At 42.8% G+C, this 23,379-nt stretch overlaps 1 protein-coding gene across 1 annotated transcript; it reads left to right on the plus strand.

Annotated features, from left to right (window-relative positions):
• The first annotated feature begins 5,615 nt into the window (after positions 1 to 5,615).
• LOC147620297 (glutamyl-tRNA reductase 2-like) lies at positions 5,616 to 8,114 on the plus strand. Its single transcript, XM_086772493.1, has 3 exons — positions 5,616 to 6,078; positions 6,195 to 6,436; positions 6,693 to 8,114. Exons 1-3 carry the CDS (start codon positions 5,832 to 5,834, stop codon positions 7,821 to 7,823), a joined length of 1,620 nt encoding a protein of 539 aa, XP_086628619.1. The 5' UTR covers positions 5,616 to 5,831; the 3' UTR covers positions 7,824 to 8,114.
• Positions 8,115 to 23,379: the final 15,265 nt, after the last annotated feature.

The raw sequence follows: 23,379 nt of genomic DNA on the forward strand, positions 1-23,379 counted from the left end.
GGAAGGTATGCAGAAAATATGTGAAGCATGTCAATTTGGGAAGCAAACAAAGCATGTGTTTCCACGTAATAGATATGTGAGCAGAAATGCACTAGATGTTGTGCATTCAGATGTATGGGGTCCTACGAAGACCATATCTATGGGAGGCTGCAGGTACTATGTGAGCAGAAATGCACTAGATGTTGTGCATTCAGATGTATGGGGTCCTACGAAGACCATATCTATGGGAGGCTGCAGGTACTATGTGACTTTCATTGATGACCACACAAGGAAAGTGTGGGTATATTTCATGAAGGAAAAGAGAGGTGTTCACTCACTTTCAGAATTTCAGAGTTTTGGTTGAAAAGCAAACAGGGAAATATGTAAAGTGCCTAAGGTCAGATGGAGGGGGAGAGTACTTCTCCAATGAGTTCTCTGAATTTTTGAAGAAGAATGGTATTCGGAGACAGTTTACATGCAGATACACTCCGCAGCAAAATGGAGTTGCTGAGCGGAAAAACAGGCACATTGCTGAGATTGCGCGAGCATTAATGGAAGAGAAGAATATGCCGCATTGCTATTGGGCTGAGGCTGTTTCTATAGCAGTATACATCATGAACAGGACTCCAACTGCAGCCATACATGATGTAACTCCAGAGGAGAGGTTTACTGGCAGAAAACCAGATTTGTCTCATCTGAAAGTTTTTGGATGCATTGCATATGTGCATGTGCCAGATGAGCTGAGAACTATGCTGGATCCGAAAGCTGAAAAATGTGTGTTTATTGGATATTCCCTTGAGCAAAAGGGATACAGGTGTTATAACCCTGCTCTACACGTGAGTTGAGGGTAAGCAGGGATGTTGTCTTTGATGAGATGAGCAGCTGGTATGCTCCGAAAAAAGAAGCTGTTGGGGCTGATGTAAGTGGAAGTGTGGTTGCACAGAATGCAGGTCAGCAATCACAGTCTTTGAGTGGACCAGGAGAGTCCTCATGTAGTGGGTCTGTTGATAGACCATGGAGTGGCAGGCTGCGTCATAAAACCAGTCCTGCAAATGTGATTACTACATCACGTAAAGGAAAAGAGAAAGTGGTTGAGCCCCTTGGTATGCCTGACATTTCTGCAGGGCATTCTCATGTTGATGGAGAGTCTAGTGGCTCAGATATGAGCCTTGATGAGGAGCTTGGGATCCCAGCTATGAGAACACCTGGTGTAAAGAAGGCTATGGAAGCCATGAATGAAAAGCTGCGAAGATCTGGGAGAGTGAAGAACCCTGTGCAGAGGTTTACTTATGCTGGTTATGTGGCACATCACTATGCATATATGGCAAAGGTTGTGCAGGTTGTTGAGCCCACATGCATTGATGAGGCTGTTGGAAATGTGTGTTGGGAGAAAGCTATGGATGAGGAGATGGATGCACTATATGGAAATGAGACTTGGGATTTAGTGCAATTGCCTGAAGGCAAGAAAGCCATTGGATGCAAGTGGGTGTACAAAGTTAAACATAACAGTGATGGAAGCATAAACAGGTACAAGGCTAGATTGGTAGCCAAAGGATATGCGCAGACATATGGGATTGATTATGAGGAAACTTTCAGCCCAGTTGCCAAGATGGCAAGGTGAGAGTTGTGATAGCAGTGGCTGCGTCAAAGCAATGGTCTTTACATCAGATGGATGTAAAGAATGCATTCTTGCATGGGGATTTACAAGAAGAGGTGTATATGTTGCAGCCACCTGGTTATGAGGATGTGGGTCACCCCGAGCATGTTTGCAGGTTGAAGAAAGCCTTGTATGGCTTAAAGCAAGCACCAAGAGCATGGTCTGACAAGATTTCTGAATATCTTGTCACTATTGGCTTTCATGTAGCCAATGCAGATTTCTCGCTGTATGTGAGACATGGTGATAGAGGAGTTGTGCTTGTTGTCATCTATGTAGATGACTTGATCATTACGGGGGACCATGATGCAGAGATCTTTGATGTAAAGATCTTTCTTAGACAGAAGTTTGAGATGAAGGATCTGGGGGAGCTCAGATATTTCTTGGGCATTGAGGTGATTAGGTCACCACATGGTATTGGATTACTGCAGAGACAGTATGGCTTGGACATGTTGTCCAAGTATGGTATGACAGGCTGTAAGCCTATTTCTGTGCCATTAGATCAGAATGGCAAGTTGAGTGCAGATTCAAGAAAGATCTTGGAGGATCCTACTATGTACAGACGCATAGTAGGAAGTTTGATCTACATGACAATCACCAGACCAGATTTGAGCTATGTTGTTGGGTTGGTGAGTCAGTTTATGCAGGTTCCACGGAAATCGCATTTGGATGCAGTGAGACGTATACTGAGGTATGTGAAGTCTACTTTGCATTGTGGACTATTCTATGAGACTGGGACAGAGATATGTGTACATGGGTACACAAATGCTGATTGGGCTGGTAGTATCTCAGACAGAAGATCTACCAGTGGATTCATGTTTTCTTTGGGGAGTGCTGCTGTGACTTGGAGCAGCAAGAAGCAGCCTACGGTTGCTCTATCGAGTACGGAGGCCGAGTACAGAGGAGCTGCTATGGCAGCATGTGAGGTAGCTTGGTTAAGAAAGCTACTTGCAGATTTGGGTCTATCAGTGGATAGACAAGTTGTCATTTTCTGTGACAACATTAGCAGTATACAGTTGGCCAAGAACCCAGTCTTTCATGCTTGTATGAAGCACATAGAGGTTCACTACCACTTCGTAAGAGAGAAGGTCTTGGCAGGAGACCTTGATCTTGTTTATGTCAGCACAGAGGATCAGGTAGCTGACATCTTCACAAAAGCATTGGGTACAGAGAAGCTCCGCAGATTCAGGGCTTCACTTGGTGTACATGAGATGGAGTTGAGCTCGAGGGGGAGTGTTGAGATATCGAGCTCGTCTAGTGAGGCGGTGGCCAACCACTGATGACCCGCCTGGGGGATAGGCCCCACATTTACACCACTGGCATGGTTGGTGAGATCATGGGAGATATGCGGCCAGTGGGATGACAGGCTGTGTGACAGCCATTCTAGAGACTGGCATAGTTATAGCGCCAGCTCATTTAGTCGGGTTCACACTATAGAGAACCCGTGTATGTATTGGTTGAGTACCTTTCATATTGTGTGTACTCTTATTCTTGTATATGGTGTGTTGAGTGTTGAGTAGAGAAGAAGAAGATTTTCAGCCTCTCACCTTGTGTGTTCTCTATTAGGGTTTTGTGAGTGTGTGTGTGTGCTTGCAAGAGCTCAAGCTCTCTTCCCCCCTGCATCTTTTCACACCCGAGGAGGAGGACACCCAAGGAGGAGTTAAGGGAAGCACTCTCTCAGTAGCATAAAATAGTCGGGGACATACTCTCACAGAAGAGGACACTCTCTGGGGTATCACTGGGAGTTCTAGCACAGTCCTTCTATCAGAGCGAAGTCTCCCTTGTATTACTCCTTTTTGGTATTGTGATGGTAGTGTTGTGCTCTGTTTGGGATTTTATCTATCTCTTTGTGTGAGCGAGGTGAGTGAGGGTGAGTGGTGTGTGTGGTGTGAGTGAGAGACTTGTAGAGGTACTACGGTGCTAGGTGGTGTCGGAGAGCACGACAGATAGTGTAGAGCCTAGGTCTTGCATGTCTAGCCAGTGAGGTCGACTCATCCTTGGCGGGTATACTTCCTTGAGAGGATCCACGCTCCCTTCTCCCCCAACCATAGTGTTTGTGGCGGTTGTCTTCGAGTTCCCTAGCAAGGACCGGCGGAGTCATCCACAACAACCTTACTCCAGGAACTTCTTATGTGGCCTTATCATTGGGCCGATAGAGGAAAATTTTATTATCAAGATTAGCTTGGATTTTCTTCCTTTCTATTCTTTGAATCTACATTTAGTGCACAAGACTCTTTGATTTTGTTCGTTGGAGGAAATGTTGCTAATCTCATCTCAATTAATCATGCATTTGCTTGGGCTAACCCTAGTATTTAAACTAGAGATAGTACTATGATTGTGTGGTTCTATTAAATATTCTATTGAATCATTTGAATAGTGTCAAATTTGTCTATGCAAGTTGTTTTGGTTGTTATTCATACACAACTTTGTTTAATAAATGTTTTTAAGGTTGATGGAAGATGTGGAAGAAAATAAGAGATACGTAGGCAGTTTTATGCCTTACGTAGGTAGCCGCATACTGTCATCGTTCAATCATCATGGTGCTTTCTTCCACCTTCCTATTCGGCAATCTTGCGGTGACAAGAGTGTGCAATGCTTGCCCTTCAAGCTCATGCTCTAGACAAGGATGATGGTTGCCATGGACATCAAAGATCATGACTCAACTTGCGATGCCTAGTTCTACCAAAGCTGTGTAAGGTGTTCACTCCAATCAGACAAGCGACTAACTTGTGGGGTTTGTCCCCCGCAGCTTGTCCACTGCCTACAAAGTAGCCAATATTTGGAAGGGTGGTACCCCCTTGTGGTACTCGAGTGTGTGTGTGTGGTTAGTATGGTGTGTATGAAGCTAGGTGAAATTCGAGTGTGTGACTAGGAATGGAATAAGACCTGTAAAAAAACAATAAAAAATTTGAGATTTAGCTAGATATAATATCTGATAAATAATTTGGTACATGTGAAAATAAAATTGAATGATATTGTGAGAGCACATTAGGAGATGTTAGAACAGATTTCGGTTGTTAAAATTTTTATAGTGATGACCTTGGGGATCGTGTTGGTGACTTGAAGGACAATGTTGGATGCTTTTTTGTTGGACAAAGTTTCTTTTTTGATGCGGCTTTGCCTATCACAAATATATACACTCTAGCAAAGCACGAGCACATGCAAACATAGATTCTTTTATGAATCAAAACTGCAAAAAGAGGGTGTTACATCTTTTTTCATTTAACCTTAGAGGTGAGGGTTAGGGCTTAGGTCCAATGATGAAATGTTAACAATAAAGTATACATGTGTGACAGGGAACACTCAATCTCAACTTACATTTTGATAAAGAATGTAACCTACTGTGGTGATTAACAATCCCATACTATTAGAGTTACTATGTAGGAGAACAAAGTTACATTTTTTTCTTTTAGGCAACATGCTGAAATAAACTTTAAGTTGGATCTTCTTACAAGCCCCTTTTGGATTAGAGCATTGGTAATTAAACCACGAGTGTCGTAGTGCAGTGGATAGGACTCTCAAATTTTCCAACCACCATAGGCGGGTGTCACTACACTCGTGAGTTGCTATAAAAACATAAGGGTAGGGGTAGGACCTGCCTAGGGTGTGTGCATATCAAATCTCCTTTGCCAAAAAGCGAACTGCTAATTTCAACATGGCACATAGGTATTTGATCACCTATCCTTACAAAGGAAATAGAAACATCTTGGGCACTAAAGATATTTTTAATGGTCGAAATCCCAATTGTTGTTGGCACATGTCCAAACAAGTATGTATATGGAGGGTAGGTATTAAGGTGGTATACACACGTTGAGAGCATATTTCCAAAGTATATTATTCCCCAAAGGTGTGTGGAGTGCCAGGTGAAGATAAGGTTATACCAACCACGATGAAAAATTAACCGATAAGGATTGTGGTGCAACGGTGGATAGCGCGTGAAGCCCTAGCCAATCGCGTGCAACTCGGGACATGCTGGACAAGTCTAGGGAGAACACGTGTGAAAAGGACCACGTCGGATGCGGGAAGCCTTCCGTTATTCGCATCGACTGTGCCATGTTTTAATGCAAATCAGAGACAGCAGCATCGAAGCTGGTCGTACTGCCATAGCCAAGAGCTTCTCTGCGTCTTGTGCAGAGTTGAAGATCTTGCAGTAGCAGCCGAGACAGCAGAGTCTCTTGTATTTGGCTCGTCTGCTTGCATGGCTTCGATAGGAGCTTCTCCCATGGTCTCCCCGGCCACTGAAGAGTGTAAGCTGAGCCCCCGCGCTTGTCCGTTCTTCAAGGCCTGTAATCTGCTCAATGCAGGCACTCTGCCCGTCACCAGCAAGCGTCGCGATCGCATCAGCTTTAGAGCTACCTCGGATGGCCCTCAATTGCCCCCTAGTCACAAGGGAAAGCTCTCCAGCTTTGCAGCCTTGGAGCAGCTAAAGAATGCTGCCGCAAACAGTAAGCGCCCCGCCTCCCCCGCCCCCCCAACCCACACACACACTCAAACACGGACACTCCCTCCGTTACTTTACCTTCCCCCCCTGTTTTTCTCATTTTTGGCATTGAAATTGCAGGGTACACCAAGGAAAGGAGCAGCATTCTTGTTTTAGGGCTCAGTGTCCACAATGCTCCTGTCGAAATGCGTGAGAAGCTGGCCATCCCCGAGGCAGAGTGGCCACGCGCCATTGCTGAATTGTGTGAGCTTCCTCATATTGAAGAGGCTGGAGTACTTAGCACTTGCAACCGGATGGAAATTTATGTGGTTGCACTTTCTTGGCACAGGGGTGCAAGGGAGGTCACCGAATGGATGACTAAGGTATGCCTTTCCTTTTCCTTATAGAGGGTGCCGCTCCCGTTGGTGCTTGCCTCTTTTGTCGTGCTCATACCATCACATACACATAATCACACATGGCTCATGCACAGCATGCTCATTGTTGGTGTGACAAGCTCCCTCCCTTCTTATTTGCTGTATTATTTGACACCCCATCATGTATGTTCACATTAGTTGTCTTCCACCTGTAGTCATGGTCCATTGGTTTTTGATTTCATCCATGTATGACACGATGTTGCAGACCAGCGGGATCCCCATGGGAGAGCTTAGAGAGCATCTGTTCATACTGCGGGACCAGGATGCAACACAGCATTTGTTCAGAGTCTCCTCGGGTCTCGACTCTCTTGTGCTTGGAGAGGGTCAGATTCTGGCACAGGTCAAACAAGTTTATAAAGTTGGACAAACAGCAGTTGGTTTTGGGAGAAATCTCACTGGGCTCATGAAGCAAGCCATCACTGCAGGAAAGCGGGTGCGTAGTGAAACCAGCATAGCAGCAGGGGCTGTGTCAGTCAGCTCTGCAGCTGTCGAATTAGCAGTGATGAAGCTGAATGAGTCAGGCTTCTCTCAGGTCCGAGTATTGATCATCGGGGCTGGGAAGATGTCCAAGTTGTTGGTGAAGCATTTACTGTCCAAGGGTTGTAATAGAATGGTGGTTGTTAACAGGACAGAGCAAAGGGTAATTGATTTGCAGGCAGAGTTCCCTGAGGCAGAGTTGGTCTTTCAGCCCCTTCCAGAAATGTTCAAATGCACTGGAGAAGCAGACGTTGTCTTTACCAGCACAGCCTCTGAAGCTCCATTGTTCTACAGAGAGACGGTGGAAAATCTACCTCTTGCAGCAGGTGGTGTGGGTGGTATCAGGCTCTTTATTGACATCTCTGTCCCTAGGAATGTAGCTGCTTGTGTTGGAGAGGTGCCCTCTGCCAGGTTATACAATGTGGATGACTTGAAGGAAGTTGTGGCTGCCAACAAAGAAGAGCGGCGGAGGAAGGCTATGGAAGCTCAGGTTATAATTGAAGAAGAATTGAGAAGCTTTGAGGCTTGGAGAGATTCCTTGGAGACGGTTCCAACCATTAAGAAGTTGAGAGCTTATGCTGAAAACGTCCGTATGGGTGAGCTAGAGAAATGCCTAGGCAAAATGGGAGATGATTTGCCCAAGAAGAACAAAAAGCTTGTAGAGGATCTGAGTAGGGGCATTGTGAACAAGCTTCTACATGGACCCATGACACATCTTAGGTGTGATGGCACTGACAGCAGAACTGTAAGTGAGACCCTTGAGAACATGCAAGCATTAGAAAGAATGTTTAGTCTAAAGTCAGACATCCCTTCTTTAGAGCAGCAGTTCAGGGCCAAGGCTGAACAGATGCAGCAGTAATCTTTACCTACATAGACTGCTCTCTCTGGAGTCGTGATTTCCTCCCTTTTGCTCTTGAGGGGCTTTGTGTCCACCGCGGAAGCTGTAGCTGAGACTTTCTTTCTCCTTGCAAATCACTCTTCTTTTCTCAGGACATTTCCTCAGGAGGTGGGAACATTCGGTTTCCTTGTGTTGTATCCCTATTTACCAAATAAAGCAGCTATGAATTACTCCCAAGAAATTCAGTCTTTCCTAAGGGTCCCTTATTTATTTGCAATGTATCATACAAATTTATTTAGAGTGTCTTCAGTATTTGATTAAATGTGCTGTGTTTTTTTTTCCATTCTTCATGATGATGCCTTCAGCAGGCACACTACATGTAGTTGAGAAGTCAAAAGTGACAAAGTCACCCTCTGGTAGAATGGGCACTGTCAAGAATTGTCTCAATATGAGCTTGTGCTTAATCAAAGCTCTGCACGTTAAGGTAGTCTCTGATGAGGCAGGTTGGCATTGCAGGTGTGTTCATTGCGTCCAACTGTAAATAACAAGAAAAATGGAGTACAGAGCAAGACATGCTTTCGTTTGAAAGCATTATCATCTAAAGTTAGGGAAGACTTACATTTCTGGGTAGTGCAGTGTGTGTGCTAGTTTGGTTCTTGCTCTATGCCAAACCATCTCCTATGATGTATGTGAATTCCACGAAGAGAGAGCCTCTCTTCAATGGGTCAATGACGTCAATTGGAATGAAGTAAGGTAATGGTTACTGGGTTATCTCAGTGGAGTGTGAATGAGTATATATTTGAACAGAAAGGCGCTCATGTATTCTAGTACACACCATTAGAGGGTAAAGGAAGCAAACAAGTTATGAGAGAATCATGCATCTTGTCAGAGGTATATCACTGTGTGGGCTGCAAGCCATTGCTACATCAACTGAACAATTGTTGGCCCATTGCAACATACCTTAACACATTTGCCAGGCCTAGTGCACCTAAAAATAAAAGAGTTGTCCAGACCCTTAAATGTGATTAATGAAAAATAGCCATAAACTTGCTTGTGATTCAAATTACCAGAACTGAGCGGGTGTGATGTCTGATGTGTAAACCCCCTTACCTTTGAAATGCACCTGCCATCATCTCATGCCCAAGAAGAACAAAGAGCTTATAGAGGATCTTCACAGGACCATTGTGAACAGGCTTCCAAATGGATCCATGACACAGCTTAGTTAGATATGACTCGGGTGTTCTATGCATTCCAACTTCCAAGAATTAGTTCCTGGGCTATTGGTTGTACACAAACATCAATATTGACATGTGACATGCTTGCTAACAATGGAAGACTACATTGATGATTTACGCTAAACAAAGACATGCATTAATGCTAATCAAGAGGGTAGAGAAGATCATAGACCTATGCTATTGTACATTCTGCAATGAATATAGAAACACTACTGGAGTGACAACCAGGAGAACTGTTGTATCACTCCTCCTCCTCAGAGGATTTGGGGAGACTCTTCGAAATCTCCTTGGGAACTCACAAGCTGAGTTCCTCCTCGAAAAGGGATTCGGAGAGATCCTCGTCCTTGAAACCTGCCGGGCTCATCTCATCTTTCTCCGAACGAGGTTTGCAGAGATCCACCTGCTTGGGAATGTACTTTTGACTATTGCAACATTAGCACTGAGGCAAGACTTACTAATACAGCATGCAACATGCAAGACTCACTTAAAGAACCCTAATGGACATGCGACATGCATGCTAGCAGTGGATGATTAATCGATGAAGACTTAATCGATTATTATTGCTAAACAAAAATACGGATTAATGCTAATCAAGATGATAAACACACAATAGAGAAGATCATAGACCTAAACCATTGTATACAACACAATGAATATATAATGCAATGATGTTCACAGATATGAGACAGATCTCTGCTCCTAGATAATCAATGCATAACTACTAATGCACTTACAAATGGTCTAATGCACTTACAAATGGTTTACCGGATGCTCTCCATGTGAAAACACACATGAGAACTACTATCTCTTGATGTTCAGTACGACATGCACCTGAGAACAATGCCTTGAATGCCAATGAGAGATGCAACTTTTAATATAGTGATATGATGGCAATTGGTCTCTATGTTGTGCATCCAATCTTAGGTCATAAAAACATGAATAAAAATACCATAAAACATCTTAACACATGTATGTATGTATGTATGTACATAATGTGTGTGAGTGTGAGCGAGTGTGAAAAAATAAATATATTTTACAGGTTATATAACAAGGAGCCATGAAGCATTTGAAAAAATGTGTCAAGTGGGTTTTTAAAAAGCCAGTTTCTCCTCAAATCGATTTGCTTTTCATTTATTGACTCTATGAAGAGGGTCCCACACTAAGAGTTATAACATTGAATTAGTGTGGTCATTACTTTCCAGCTTTGCTTCAATGTATGTTTGATCATATTTTTTTAAAAGCTCACAAAAGCTAATTTTACAAAGCAACATCGTATGCAACATATTGCAAAGTTTTTGAAAGATCACAGAAAGTCATGTGGTGTTGGCAGGCTTTTAATGACTCTTCTCACGACTAGGTTGATGTGGCTCAATCAATTTTTAGAGCATGGCTCACAATAGGAGAGAGCATGTTGACTAGTGACGCACAAGAGAAAGCTCGGTGATGAAGCTTGGTGGAGTAGGTTGGAGGAGCGCTGTTGAGAAGGTGTAAAGGGGAATAGAAATCAGTCGTGGAGGGTGGGGCCTGCTGGCAGCAATGAAGCTCAGAGAACGAAGATTAGAAATGAGTCAAGCAAAGGGCTACTGGGCAATGGTGGGGGAGGAGTCGAGCTGCCACATCAAGGTATTGAGGAAGACAATGTAGGAAATTGTTGTCAAGGTGGCCTTGAAGTGTATGATGTAAGGTGGCGACCAAGCCAAAGGGTGGAGGCACACGAAAGAGTGGCGTGGAGCTCACGGGTGGAGAGTGAAGGTGAGACCCTACTCCTGGTTGCAAGCACACAGAGCAGAGTCATTTTGAGCTGCAGTGGTGGGCAGAGTGAGTTTGTGGAGATGGAACTGAGGGGTCAGATGGCAATCCCTGAAAACGTAATCTGTTCTCTTTTAATCTCCTCTCTACATTGAAATTTGTATCTTTCTCCACACACGTGCACAGGTGCAGTGTGTGTGTATATAGATACATACAAATGCATGCAAACTTCAGAGGCATTAGTAAGAATCCGGTCACACGTAATCCGGTTTTGGGAAGGATATGGCCATCAGAAGCGACTCCTACCAATCTGGGATGCAAGACTTGTGGGCTCCTCGCCGGACCGTAACGCAAGTTGGAGTGCTCAGGCTCAATGATGCATTATCTTCCTAGTTCAAGGAGTAGAGGCATGGTGCGAGGAGATAATTCTGAATACATGTAAGATTATTTTTATTTGCTAGTTGGATGATACTCCAGAGTTTTTAGTATGATTCTCAGAATGTCTGTTTTTCAATACTTTTGATATAGAAAGATTTTAAGTGCAATGTTAGCTTTCAAAAGACTTGTATGTCGTGGAGCATGTGCGTGAAATGTTTTTCATTGCTTTAGTTGGGTGTGTGAGTAATGCATTAGGAATATCAATTATGGTTGTGTGAGTTCACGCCAGCTCCATAGGCCCAGTGGTAGGACGGCAGGCTAGACGTAGGGGATTGGATGGGGTCTAGGATGTGCCCATGGATCTAGTCAAAGTAGAAATTGAATACACCACTAGAAAGCGGGTGGCAGGGTGGACTCGAATAAACGGGTGCTTTCCAAACGAAACCCAAATTCTGTTTGAAAAAGCTTATAAAAATGGAAAATATTTGAGAAATTAGACTCTAGGAGACGATGGAGTTAGTCCAAGGTATAGAGGCTGTTTGCTTTATGATCGAGGAGTAAGGCGTTGGAGAGTGTTGTACGCATTGTGCGAAGCCACCAACTGTCTCTTACTTGTGAGAATCATGAAGGGATCCCGCAGGAGGATTCATACACATTTTCTAGTGTAAGGTCTTTTGTCACACGGGCACATGTATACAGAACCAATTCACTACCAAAACAACATACATACATCAACCATTCCTGGCATATACATGATTACCATCATTGTGAAACATTACATGAGCATATACATCCTGCAAATATAAACCAACTTGCACATGACACAGCACTAGGGGCTGAAGTTGGGCCAGCACACCCCCCCCCCCCCGAGGTATCTTTATTACCAACAAAAGTATTTATATGTACAAGATACGGGTGCCCGGAGCGTACACACTCATCAGCCGACACCAGATTCATCCAACTGTGGAAACATAGGTAAACACATTACCTGCAACTCCTCGGTCACCAACCAAGGTCGAGCGGTCACCAACCACTCCTGTTGCAACACCCTCGGTCACCAACCGCTCCTGTAGAAAATGCCCTCGGTCACCAACCAAGGTAAGAGTGATCACCAACCACTCCTGTACTTTGATAGAGCGGTCACCAACCCTCTAACAAAGTGCTGTCCTAAACCTGCAAAACAGTAACCAGCCATGATTTTGGCTCATTGGCCACCCACAGGTTCCACCAGATCACATCCCCAAGCCTAGTACTTGTCTAGGGACATGTTTGCTCAAGTTTCGTCTCGCGAGAAACCTCCTGCAAACCTGTAAAAACAGCCAATAATGACCCTTACAACAGTCGGCCAGCTCCTATAGAGACTCTGTTCACTCCGTCCAAGCCCTATTTTCAGCAGAGAAACCCAAAATCAGTCCCAACAGCCATGCGCAAGCTCTTGGAGCCAAGTCAAATCAGCCTGCAGCCCTGTATATGCAGTCGGCCTGCCCTGTAGAGAGAGAAATAGCAGCCAGCCAACCCTGGGAATCTTGCTCTTGGCATGTACTCCACCTGTAGCTCATGCAAATGAGTAAACTTGCTGTTTTTCATGTCCAAACAGCTCCTAACAGCCAACGTTTTTCAGATGAGTGCTCTACAAGTCAGGGCTTGCCCACTTTGGCCCTCCCACACCCATAATAGCAACTTGTGGAGCTATTTGGGAGTGCCCGGGTGCCCATCTCTCATAATTGGCCTTGGTTCATTAAAAATAGTCCAGCCTGATGTGAACTCACTTATAAAATTATAAGTGTGTCCGCCCACACTTGTAAGTGAATGTGAACCCTGCACCCAATAAACCTTAGTAACATGAAATAACGAATAAATTGGGTTAAGTGTGCACACTTACCACCAGCAAAACACATAAGGAAACCATATGAGTCCCAAATAGGTGTGCACACGCGTATCCACGGGTTGTCCAGGCGTCCTCGGTGCCCATGGACATTCACACGCAAAATACCAAGCAATGTCCAGGCATAAAAAACAAGTCATCCATGCATGTGCAACTCACATACATATGCTGGTGCACAAACATAGTGGATGAAATCTCCCAACTTACATCTTGTACATCCAACTAGCCCGTTCATCACAGGCACCGTCCACAGAGGACCAAAAAGTACTCACCAGGGTAACCACCCTTCCATGAGTCCAGAGTCACTCACCACGGTTACCACCCTTCCATGAGTTCATAAATAATGCCAGGAACTCACACCAGGATACCAATCCTTCCATGGAGCCCTTCCACATGTATTCAATCATGACATCATTCCAGACGTCTGCCAAAGAAGTGGTGACATTCCCCCCCGGCTTCTAATCAGTTGCCCGGAGCAGCTGAAAAGCTTCCAAGTAGGCCGCAAGAAGATCTGGATAATCTTTAAAATATGGCTCATCCATCCACTTCGCATCAAGTGCTGGATAGTTCCTGAACTTCACAAGGTACTTACAGACAAGCCTGCCTTTAGCAGCTTTCCGCTCCTTGTGAAAAAAATCTGCTCAGGCTGCAATACCTCTTCCAGCTCATCAACCTCGGGTTGATCTTCCATAACTGGCTCCACCGGCTCAGGACCAACATATCTCTTCAAGAGACTGACATGGAAAGCATTATGAATCCGCCAATGATCTAGCAACACCAACCTGTAAGCTACCTCATTGATCTTTTCCAAGAACTGAAATGGTCCATAATACCTGCAAGATAGCTTTGGATAGTTACCATCTTTCCCAGTCTACTTGCGAAGGCGAGCCTTTTGTTTTTTGTTTTTTTCAGAAAGAGACTTCTATTAAGTATGAGAAAAACATACAACAACCACAGCTATAAGCCGGAAAAGAATAGAATCACCCCAATATGTAAGGTGATTTCAACCACTGAGAGGAGCATCATGATGCCATGTAAGATCTCTGGTGCTAGAGTGTTGGTGTTGGACTCACACACTCACACACACAAACCTGCACATTAGGGTTAGGTGCAGGATAGAGAAGCTCACACAGAAATGAGAGAGAGAGAGAGAGAGAGAGCTGGTAGCCACAAAATGCAAGTCAACCCTTGCATGTGTGCCACATCCATATAATATACAAGTACAAAATATTATATGTAGAGTGTCCTTTCACACTTGATATCCAAGGGGAAAAACCACATGGGAAAAAGTGCCCTTGGTTAAGCCCTGTTCACACATAGCACTACCATAAGTGAGCATATGCCTAAAAATCCCCCCTGTAGTGGAAGTGTGAACCTGTACAAGGTAACAGATCACTCTCTGTATGAGAGTAAGCCCAAAGCTTTGCAGAAAGCTTCAAACTTTTCTCGAGGTAAAGCCTTTGTGAATAGATCTGCAACATTATCCTGTGTAGGGCAGTAAGATAAACTGATCTCCCCTGCATGTAACCTCTCTCTGACATAGTGATAATGAATCTCAATGTGCTTGGTACGTGCATGAAATACTGGATTTCGTACCACGGCCATAGCACTCTGGCTATCAGTGAGAATGGTGGTGGGTGTCTGCTGACACTCACGAAGATCAGCCAATAATCTCCTCAACCATACACAATCTACTGTAGTTGTGAAGACTGCCCTGTACTCAGCCTCACAAGTAGATGTGGCAACAGTGGGTTGCTTTTTACTCAACCAAGATATGCATGAACTGCCAAGAAAAAAAAAATTCCCACTAGTGGATTGCCTGGTATCATAATCACCAGCCCAATCTGAATCACTGTATGCATAAAGCTGCAAGCTTCCCCCCCTGGGATAGAACAAACCAAGATCTAGGGTACCCTGAAGATAACGAAAAAATGCGTTTGACTGCTTACCAATGCTTTGTGCCTGGGCTATGCATGAATTTGCTCAACAAAGACACCCCAAAAGATATGTCTGGCCTCGTGTTACACAAGTAAATGAGACATCCCACTGCCTGGCTGTAAATGCCGGCCTCAAAAGGCTCTCCAATATCATGCATAGTAAGTCGTACACCTGGTTCTACCGGAGTAGAAATGGGCTTACATTCATCCATGTGAAACCTTTTTAGCAAACTTTTTATGTACTTAGTTTGCTGCATAACAATGCCATCATCTGTATGCATAAACTGTATGCCGAAATAGTAGTGTAAAGGCCCCAAATCTGACATATCAAATTCAGCTTTCAAATCACTTTGAAATCTGAAATTTGTGCTTTGCTAGTACCTGTAATGAGCATGTCATCTACATACAAGATGACTATGAGAATATCGGCATCGGTTTTCTTCACATACAATGTGCTTTCAGCTGGACTATTCACATAACCTTGGCTGGTTAGATGAGCATGTATTTTATCATACCAAGCTCTTGGAGCTTGCTTTAACCCATACAATGCTTTGTGTAACCTGCATACTTTATGTTCCTCACCAGGAACTACAAAACCAATGGACTGATTTACATATACTTAATAATAGTGTTAGATGGAGATAGAAAGTGTGGACTTCATTGTGTTACTTTGTGCTCTAAATGTTCAATTACTAGTTCCTAGCCAGTCAAGTCTAACACAACCACACCCTGAAAAGAAAGGAGAGAGACAAGAATTTCAAAAAGGACTTTTGATGGCATAGTTTCAATTTTCTACTTAGTTTTACATCCCCTTCATAATTTTGGTGTCCCTTAACTACTTATTTAATGCCTTCTATGGAATTACAACATCATTGCCGACATTTTGCCTTGGCCATTTAGTCCCTAACATTAGGTATAGTCATGATAACACCTTAACACTTTTCTTTAGTGTGATGCTCTCCCTAGCTTGCTAGTCTCAGTTTGGTTTACCTTAAAATGCCATTGCTTCCACTTATGCTAGATCTTCTGCTTGTATGGTAAGGACTTTATGCTAGATATTCCATACATGTACATGCAATGCTTCTTAGCTAGGGAAGAAACATTGTCAAGATTTTGATGTGGAATAGATTTTAGGGTTATTTCTCCTCTACAATTCACTCATGCTAATCTCTATGTGAAAATGGGAACATTTGCTATAAGAGGGCCTTGGAACTTAGTTTCATTAATAAATAGTTAGAGATAAAAGATTTAGGTACACTTCCTCAAGGAAAAATAGTTAAGATAAAAGATTTAGGTACACTTCCTCAAGGGAAAATAGCTAAAGATAAAAGATTTATGTACACTTCCTCAAGGGAAAATAGCTAAAGATAAAAGATTTATGTACACTTCCTCAAGGGAAAATAGCTAAAGATAAAAGATTTATGTACACTTCCTCAAGGAAACATTCAGTCAAATTGAGAATCCTCAAAGACTTCTAAAATTTGACAAGCTCTCCTCTTTTAATTTTGGCATGTAGCTTCTTCTCCATGGCTTGTCATGTGCATAATAATAAATAAGCTATCCTCTTTTGATTTTTCCATGTAATGTCTTCTCCATGTCTTGTTTCCCCACAAAGACTTGTCCATCACTTATTCTCAACAAACCTTGACTTAAACCATTGGGGGTCCCTAATGCTAATCAAGAGACAAGTCAAATGAATATGATATGGACATCTCACTTTACATTCTTTTTAATGACATGGTCTACTTTTGTGAATGCATGCCACTCTAAATGGGCTAGAAAATTCCCTATGTGCATAGGAAAGATAGTCAATTTTTTGTACTTGTCTTTGGGCTACTTCAATAATAATCATCAAATTTGTGTTTAATCTACACAACTAACAATTTATCTCAGGATTTATTCTATAGGTTATCAAAGTGATTTCTTTAGCAGTTTGAGATGATAAATATAGTTATTGCCATTCTAATCTTATGGATGGGGGGTGAATTAAAAAGTATTTTATAATTTCACATCAAATGAACACATGTATGGGAAAAATGCATTTTTATATGTGCTTCAAAAATAAAGCATGGAGCATAGATCACCTTGTTCTAATATTTTGCAATAATGATGTTTTTTAATAGCTTATGGACGATGACATGTGTGAAGAATATGAATTGTGTTATCTATTCATTATAGTAAGTTCTCTTCTTGAATTTAGGAACTAGTTGCTCTTCTTATATTTAGGATCTAGTTTCTATTCTTACATTTAGGAACTATTCTTATCTTTTAGGAACTAGTCACACTTATCTTTTATTAGTAGATAGATGCTAATTAAAGCTCCATATCTCTTTTAATTTGTTGAAAATATGGATCTTCTTAAGTTTAAAAGCCCTAATATTGGGATGAAATAGTTGTAAGGTTGTAAAGTTCCTTGCTTTTTTTTTAAAATCTTGTTAATGGTATTAACTCTCTCTCTCTCTCTCTCTCTCTCTCTCTCTCTCTCTCTCTCTCTCTCTCTCTCTTCCCCTTGGCCATTTTTGATGCCTTTAACCTAAGCAGCTGAATAATCAAGGAGTCTTCTTGTTGTGTGGGTTGGTGGACCTCTTATTAGGTGGATGGAGCTATAATAGATAATGGTGATAATGTTTCTTGCTCTCTTAAATAGGTCATACATGTGTTGACTATATACTGGGTAACTGCCACCTTATCTTTTTTTGGTTTGACTATTTATTGGGTTACTGCCACCTTACCTTGTTGAAAATATGGATCTTCTTAAGTTTAAAAGCCCTAATATTGGGATGAAATAGTTGTAAGGTTGTAAAGTTCCTCACTTTTTTTCCATCCTGCTTATGGTATTGTCTCTGTCTCTCTCTCTCTCTCTCTCTCTCTCTCTCTCTCTCTCTCTCTCTCTCTCTCTCTCTCTCTCTCTCTCTCTCTATTCCCCTCCTCTTCCCCTCGATCTCCCTCTTCCCTTTGGCCATTTTTATGCCTTTAACCGAAGCAACTTAATATTGATGCCTTTAACCTAAGCAGCTTAATAATCAAGGAATTATACATCTTCTTGTTGTGTGGGTTGGTGGACCTCTTATTAGGTGGATGGATCTACAATAGATAATGGTGATAATGTTTCTTTCTCTCTTCTTAAATAAGTCATGCATGTGTTGAGTATTTATTGGGTTACTACCACCTTATCTTTTTAGGTTTTAGTAGATGGGTTAGTGATGGGGTGTTAATACTCAAACTTCTTGTCAAACCATTACCACAGTTACCAAGAAGTGATCTTACAACATTTGGGGGGTTGATTAATAAGTAAAATTATATTTAACATCCTATTAAATTATAATTTTCTATGATCAAGCCCCTTTGGCATACCCTTGGTTTTTGGAAATGTTTTGATACTTTGGGTGATAAGTTTTGTCTTTTAGCATTACATGCAAGCTATAAGATTTTGGCCTAAAGTTTTGATTTCTTGGAGTTGTAATCCTTGCCATGATTCTACTAGGACTCCTTTGAACCAAATCCTATCCAATCATTTAACCCTTCTTGCTTCAAGTGTCCTCTTGGGAAAAAATGGATTTCAATGTAATTTTTCCCAAACTCGTTGGTTGCTAAGTGGACTCCATTGTCCACATCTATTATTGTGCTACATTTCTATTTCATTCTTTGGGGGCTTAACTTATTACATTAAGATGAGTGATTTTTCCAATGGCATGGCATTATCCACTATACTTGGATGAAGTGTTTGTGGAATGTATGAAAACTTGGCTAGCTATATTCTAAGATTTTTCTTGATTGAAGAAACATATGATTTTTTCTTGATTAAAGGAACATATGAAGACTATGAATAATTTTTTCTTACTCTTGTAATGGCTAGTGTGACGATGACTTGATGTACAACAAACATCAACCAATAGAAATAAAAGTGCAAAAACAAAGACAAAGAACTCACAACATAATGCTGGATCCAATCTACCCCCTTAGTGGCTCCCCTCCCCATCTTGAGTATTTATATCCTAAAAATAGACCCTTGGAGCCAATACCAACTTACTTCATCTAAATTTGGATCTGATAAACCTTACTACCTTGTGTACTACCTTTTACAATAAATAAATTGATGCCAGTTACTATGAGCTAGGAACTATCGAAAGGGCCAACAAGAGTAGATCCCTCAAACCATCAAGCCAAAGGAAAGCTCTCAAAATTTCATGTAAGTTAGAAATCCTATTTTTTCTTATTCTTTTAATGGTTTTCTAATTTTTTTTGTTATCTTTAAAATGATAATCTGATGCTATGCCTTGCTGGAAAGGCTTTCCCCTTCTCTCATTCTTAAATTCATCCCTTCTTTATCACGAGATATTAGACCTTTAAGTTGTGAAGATGCATGTTTTCGGGCTAACTTCAGGGCGCCCAACTGTCAAAAGTGGTACCCCTTATCTCTTGCAACCACCCGGAACATCTTTTAAGAACATGTATGGCAAGGATACATGTGTCATGTGGGGCTCTATTCTTAGTGCACATTCTAGTGCATGAGTATGTCTTATGATGTTCATGTCAACCTTGACTCGAGGAGCTCAAACATATGCAAGAAAGTTTTAACATTAATAAGAAAAGCATGAAGAGTGCTCACAATTGAATCCAATATTATGCTAATATGAGAACTCTTAGGGTCTTATAGGAGGGTATGGACAGTATGTCCTTAGATACTCTGTGTGACACCATGATCGGCACTCGCACACCATGCTCAGACCACCATCCATGCAACACCTCAATCGCGATACCATCCATGCAACACCTCAATCGCGATACCCTCGCATTGATGCTCAACACCTATTACTCACAAGAATCACAATCACATTGGTTAGAACAATTAATCGGATTCCTCAACAATTTATCCTAACATGATTATGCTTGTAGGCACACATAACACCAATTATACATTAGCTTGATATCTAACATGGTAAATCACTTGTAATACCAATTACTCTAACATGGCCCCAAATGCATATACCAATAACACTAGCTCATCACTATTAATGTGGTATTAGGTCCATGATACCAACTACCATCATGATACAATGGTATCTTAGGCATCTATGATCAACCATAGAGTGGAATATCTAGCATCCTTGTTGCTTGGGTTAGCAACTGACCTCATTTACGTGTTTGCTTATATGAGGTGATGAGTTCTAGTCAAGTGTAGAAAAATCACTTAGGCATGCACCAAGCATCATTTCTAAAGTGAATGTACAATTGAATGTTTGGATGAAGAGCTTTTAAATAGTACTAATTCTAAATGGTAAATATCTAAATGGCCTTGGTGAAATGAAGTGATGAGAACTATGGTCAAGTGTCGACATGGTCCACATGAATATCATGATTGCTACTGTCAAATTCCTTAAAAGGACAAAAACAAAGTTCAATATTCTAAAAGTTTCTTTCAATGTGAAATGATAATAAGCAACCATTAGGAAAAATATGGACTCAAAAAGGGGCCGTGTAAGAGAGCCCATGTGGTGGGGACGTGTAAGCAAAAGGCGAATACTTTTGAATATAATATTTGCTTGTGGAGCCTTGGATCCCTCTGAAAGGCCCAATTTTTTATTCAGATGCCTGACATGTGGTGTATTAGTTTATTCTAAAGGCTGACATGGTGTAATAATTTATTCCAATGGTGGGAATCCTAGTTCTTTTGAGCGGGAAGCTCTTTGGGTTTATCTCTTTTCCACCCTTTCTTTCCATTTCTGAGCTGAAATAGCTTGCCTGTTTCTCATTTCCCCTTCCATTTCAATGAGTGTCTCTCCGCCTCCACCTTTGAATCTGTTGCACATTCAATGAAACATTGATTTAGCACACGTCGAGCTTTGATGAGATCTTTGGGCGGCATTTTTGAAAGAAGATGGAAGGGGTCTTGATCTTCAAGCTCTGGCCTCTAGGCGAGAGACCATTCGTGCGCTCCGGCAGATGAACATGGGATCTCTCGCCGTCCTCGGACCACGATTCAATTTGGGAATACAAGTTTGAGGTGTAGAATGCTTATTCCCCATGCTGGACGAAGAAGTCCAGATTTTGAATGATCCTCACAAGGAGATGAACGACAAAATCTTGCGGTGTGTTTTGAGGTATGTGATAAAGCTCACCTTCTCCAACCCCTTTTTTTGTAACTTACACTTTGTAACTTACACGATTCATGACAACGCGAGAAAGATAGTGTTTAATTTTACGTAAGGTTCAACTCGCATTGTGATGAATCCAGAGATTTTTGGGCCTGTTCTTCAAGCAATGGTATTCTGATGCTGATTCCAATTGTTGTGCAGATTTTGCCTCGCACGCCCCTGAAGGCGCCGGTGCCACCCAGCACGGCGATCTCATTGGTGGCCTGATTGATGAGGCCCTGGAGGCTGATGGTGCGGTTGAGGGAGTCGTCGTCGTAGGAGAGTACCTCCACCTCCACCTCGTGGCTGGTGGACGTGTACTCAAGGCTTGAATAAGATCCTCACCTTCGTGAAGGTAGGCGAGGTCGTGTTTGTCGCGTTGGTTTTTGCCACCAGTCGCGGCGGCATCAACGGCAGAGGGCAATATGAGCGCGCTGATGAGAAGAAGAAAGAAGGCGGTGCACCAGCTAGAACTCATCGAAAGCACGTGGGACCTGATTGATGAGGCCCTGCAGAGTGATGGTGCCGTTGAGGGAGCCGTCGTCGTAGGAGAGTACCTCCACCTCCACCTCGTGGCTGGTGGAGGTGTAGCTGGCCTAGATGGTATAGCCCCGGATGACGCCCAGCTATGTGGAGGAAGGGTCGGCGCCCTCCGTTACGTTGAGGGCGAACGCCTCAGTCTCACCGAAGCTGTAGGTGGCATTGGTGTCAAGGGCGTGGATGAGGTAGCCAGTGTCATCCCCGCCAACCTCCACCTGGACGTAGTACTCCAACGAGGCCTCATCGGCGGATGAGTTCGAGTTGGTGACATCTGCCCCTGGTTCCAGGATGCTCAAGTGGAACTCGTTGGAGTTGAGGCTGCTAAGACTAGCGCTGAAGTTGTTGGCCAACGCACTGTCATTGTAAGGAGGAAGGGACACCGCCTGAGTCTTCTTTTTTGCATACTTCGAAGAGTGAGTATTTTTTTTGGAAGATGGCATATCCATGACATGTGATGTTTTATTCCGCCCGCCACATATCGAAATAAACTAAGATATCCCTACTCATGCAGTTCCCACTGGAGCCTGGTACTCGTTGTTGACGTGCAAACAGCAAGGGTGTACCTCACAAATTCAGTGGCGGGCGTCCACGCCAACGTCGAGCTGTAAGTACAACAAAAGTAATCTCAGACTTAGTTTGTGGATCTATGTAACGAATTCGTTAGTTTGATGTTACATTCCCGTAACGCCGCTACGGGAATTACCACAAGAGGGGACGGCCTCTGGCTCACCTCTGGCTCACCACCCACAGCCATAGAGGAAGAATGAGGATTGCCCCTCATCCCCCAGGCTATATAGTGTGTGGCCTGCCGTCCACACTAGCCTGGCCGCCCATGACTCCGCATGGGCATCCTCTCCCACTGAACCCCGGACATGGCCATCCGGTCTGCCGCCGTCGGTCACAGGCATTACAGCCTACGTGACATTACCCCCCCCTTAAGAAGAGTTTTCGTCCTCGAAAACAAACTGGGGAAACCTTTTGGAAATTGCACTACGGCGTTCCCAGGTAGCTACCTCCTCATCCCTATCTATCCATTTAACAAGTACCTCCTGACTTTATGTCGGGTTTGTCTGTCACGATACTATAGAATCTTTTCAGATTCATGTGGTATCTTTGGTGGCTCTATCAAGTCCACCAAAATCTCTGGAGAAACTGCGTTCTCTAACCCGTGAACTGATTTCTTCAGTTTACTAACATGGAAGACAGGATGAACTTGAGAACTCTCCGGTAACTCAAGTTTGTAGGCTACGTCCCCAATCTTCTTAAGGACCTTGAAAGGACCGCAATATCTAGGAGAAAGTTTATCACACTTTCTTGTTTTCATGGTTGCTGACTGCGCAGGAACCTTTAAAAATACAAAGTCACCTTGTGCAAAGGTCACTTGTGTGCGTCCTTTATCGTTAGCGCGATCCTGTGCACTACGGATGCTCTCACGTGCGGCTCCGAGCATATCATTCATATCTTCAAGGAAATCCTTGACAGATTGAATCTTCTCCTTTTCTAGGCCTACAACCATCGGAGATCTCGGCTGGAATCCATACATTAACATGAATGGTGTAAATCCAGTCGCGCTGAGTGCTTGGAGCTATTATAGGCAAACTCCAATAAGGGCAAGTACTCTTCCCAATTAGATTGCTTCTTACTAACATAAGAACGCAACATATCCTCTTGAATTTGGTTAAGTCTTTCTATTTGACCATCAGACTCCGGATGATCTGC

The sequence above is a fragment of the Cibotium barometz genome, chromosome 32 (genome assembly GCF_041138505.1).
Source record: "Cibotium barometz isolate CiBa-2024 chromosome 32, ASM4113850v1, whole genome shotgun sequence".
NCBI lineage: Eukaryota > Viridiplantae > Streptophyta > Polypodiopsida > Cyatheales > Cibotiaceae > Cibotium > Cibotium barometz.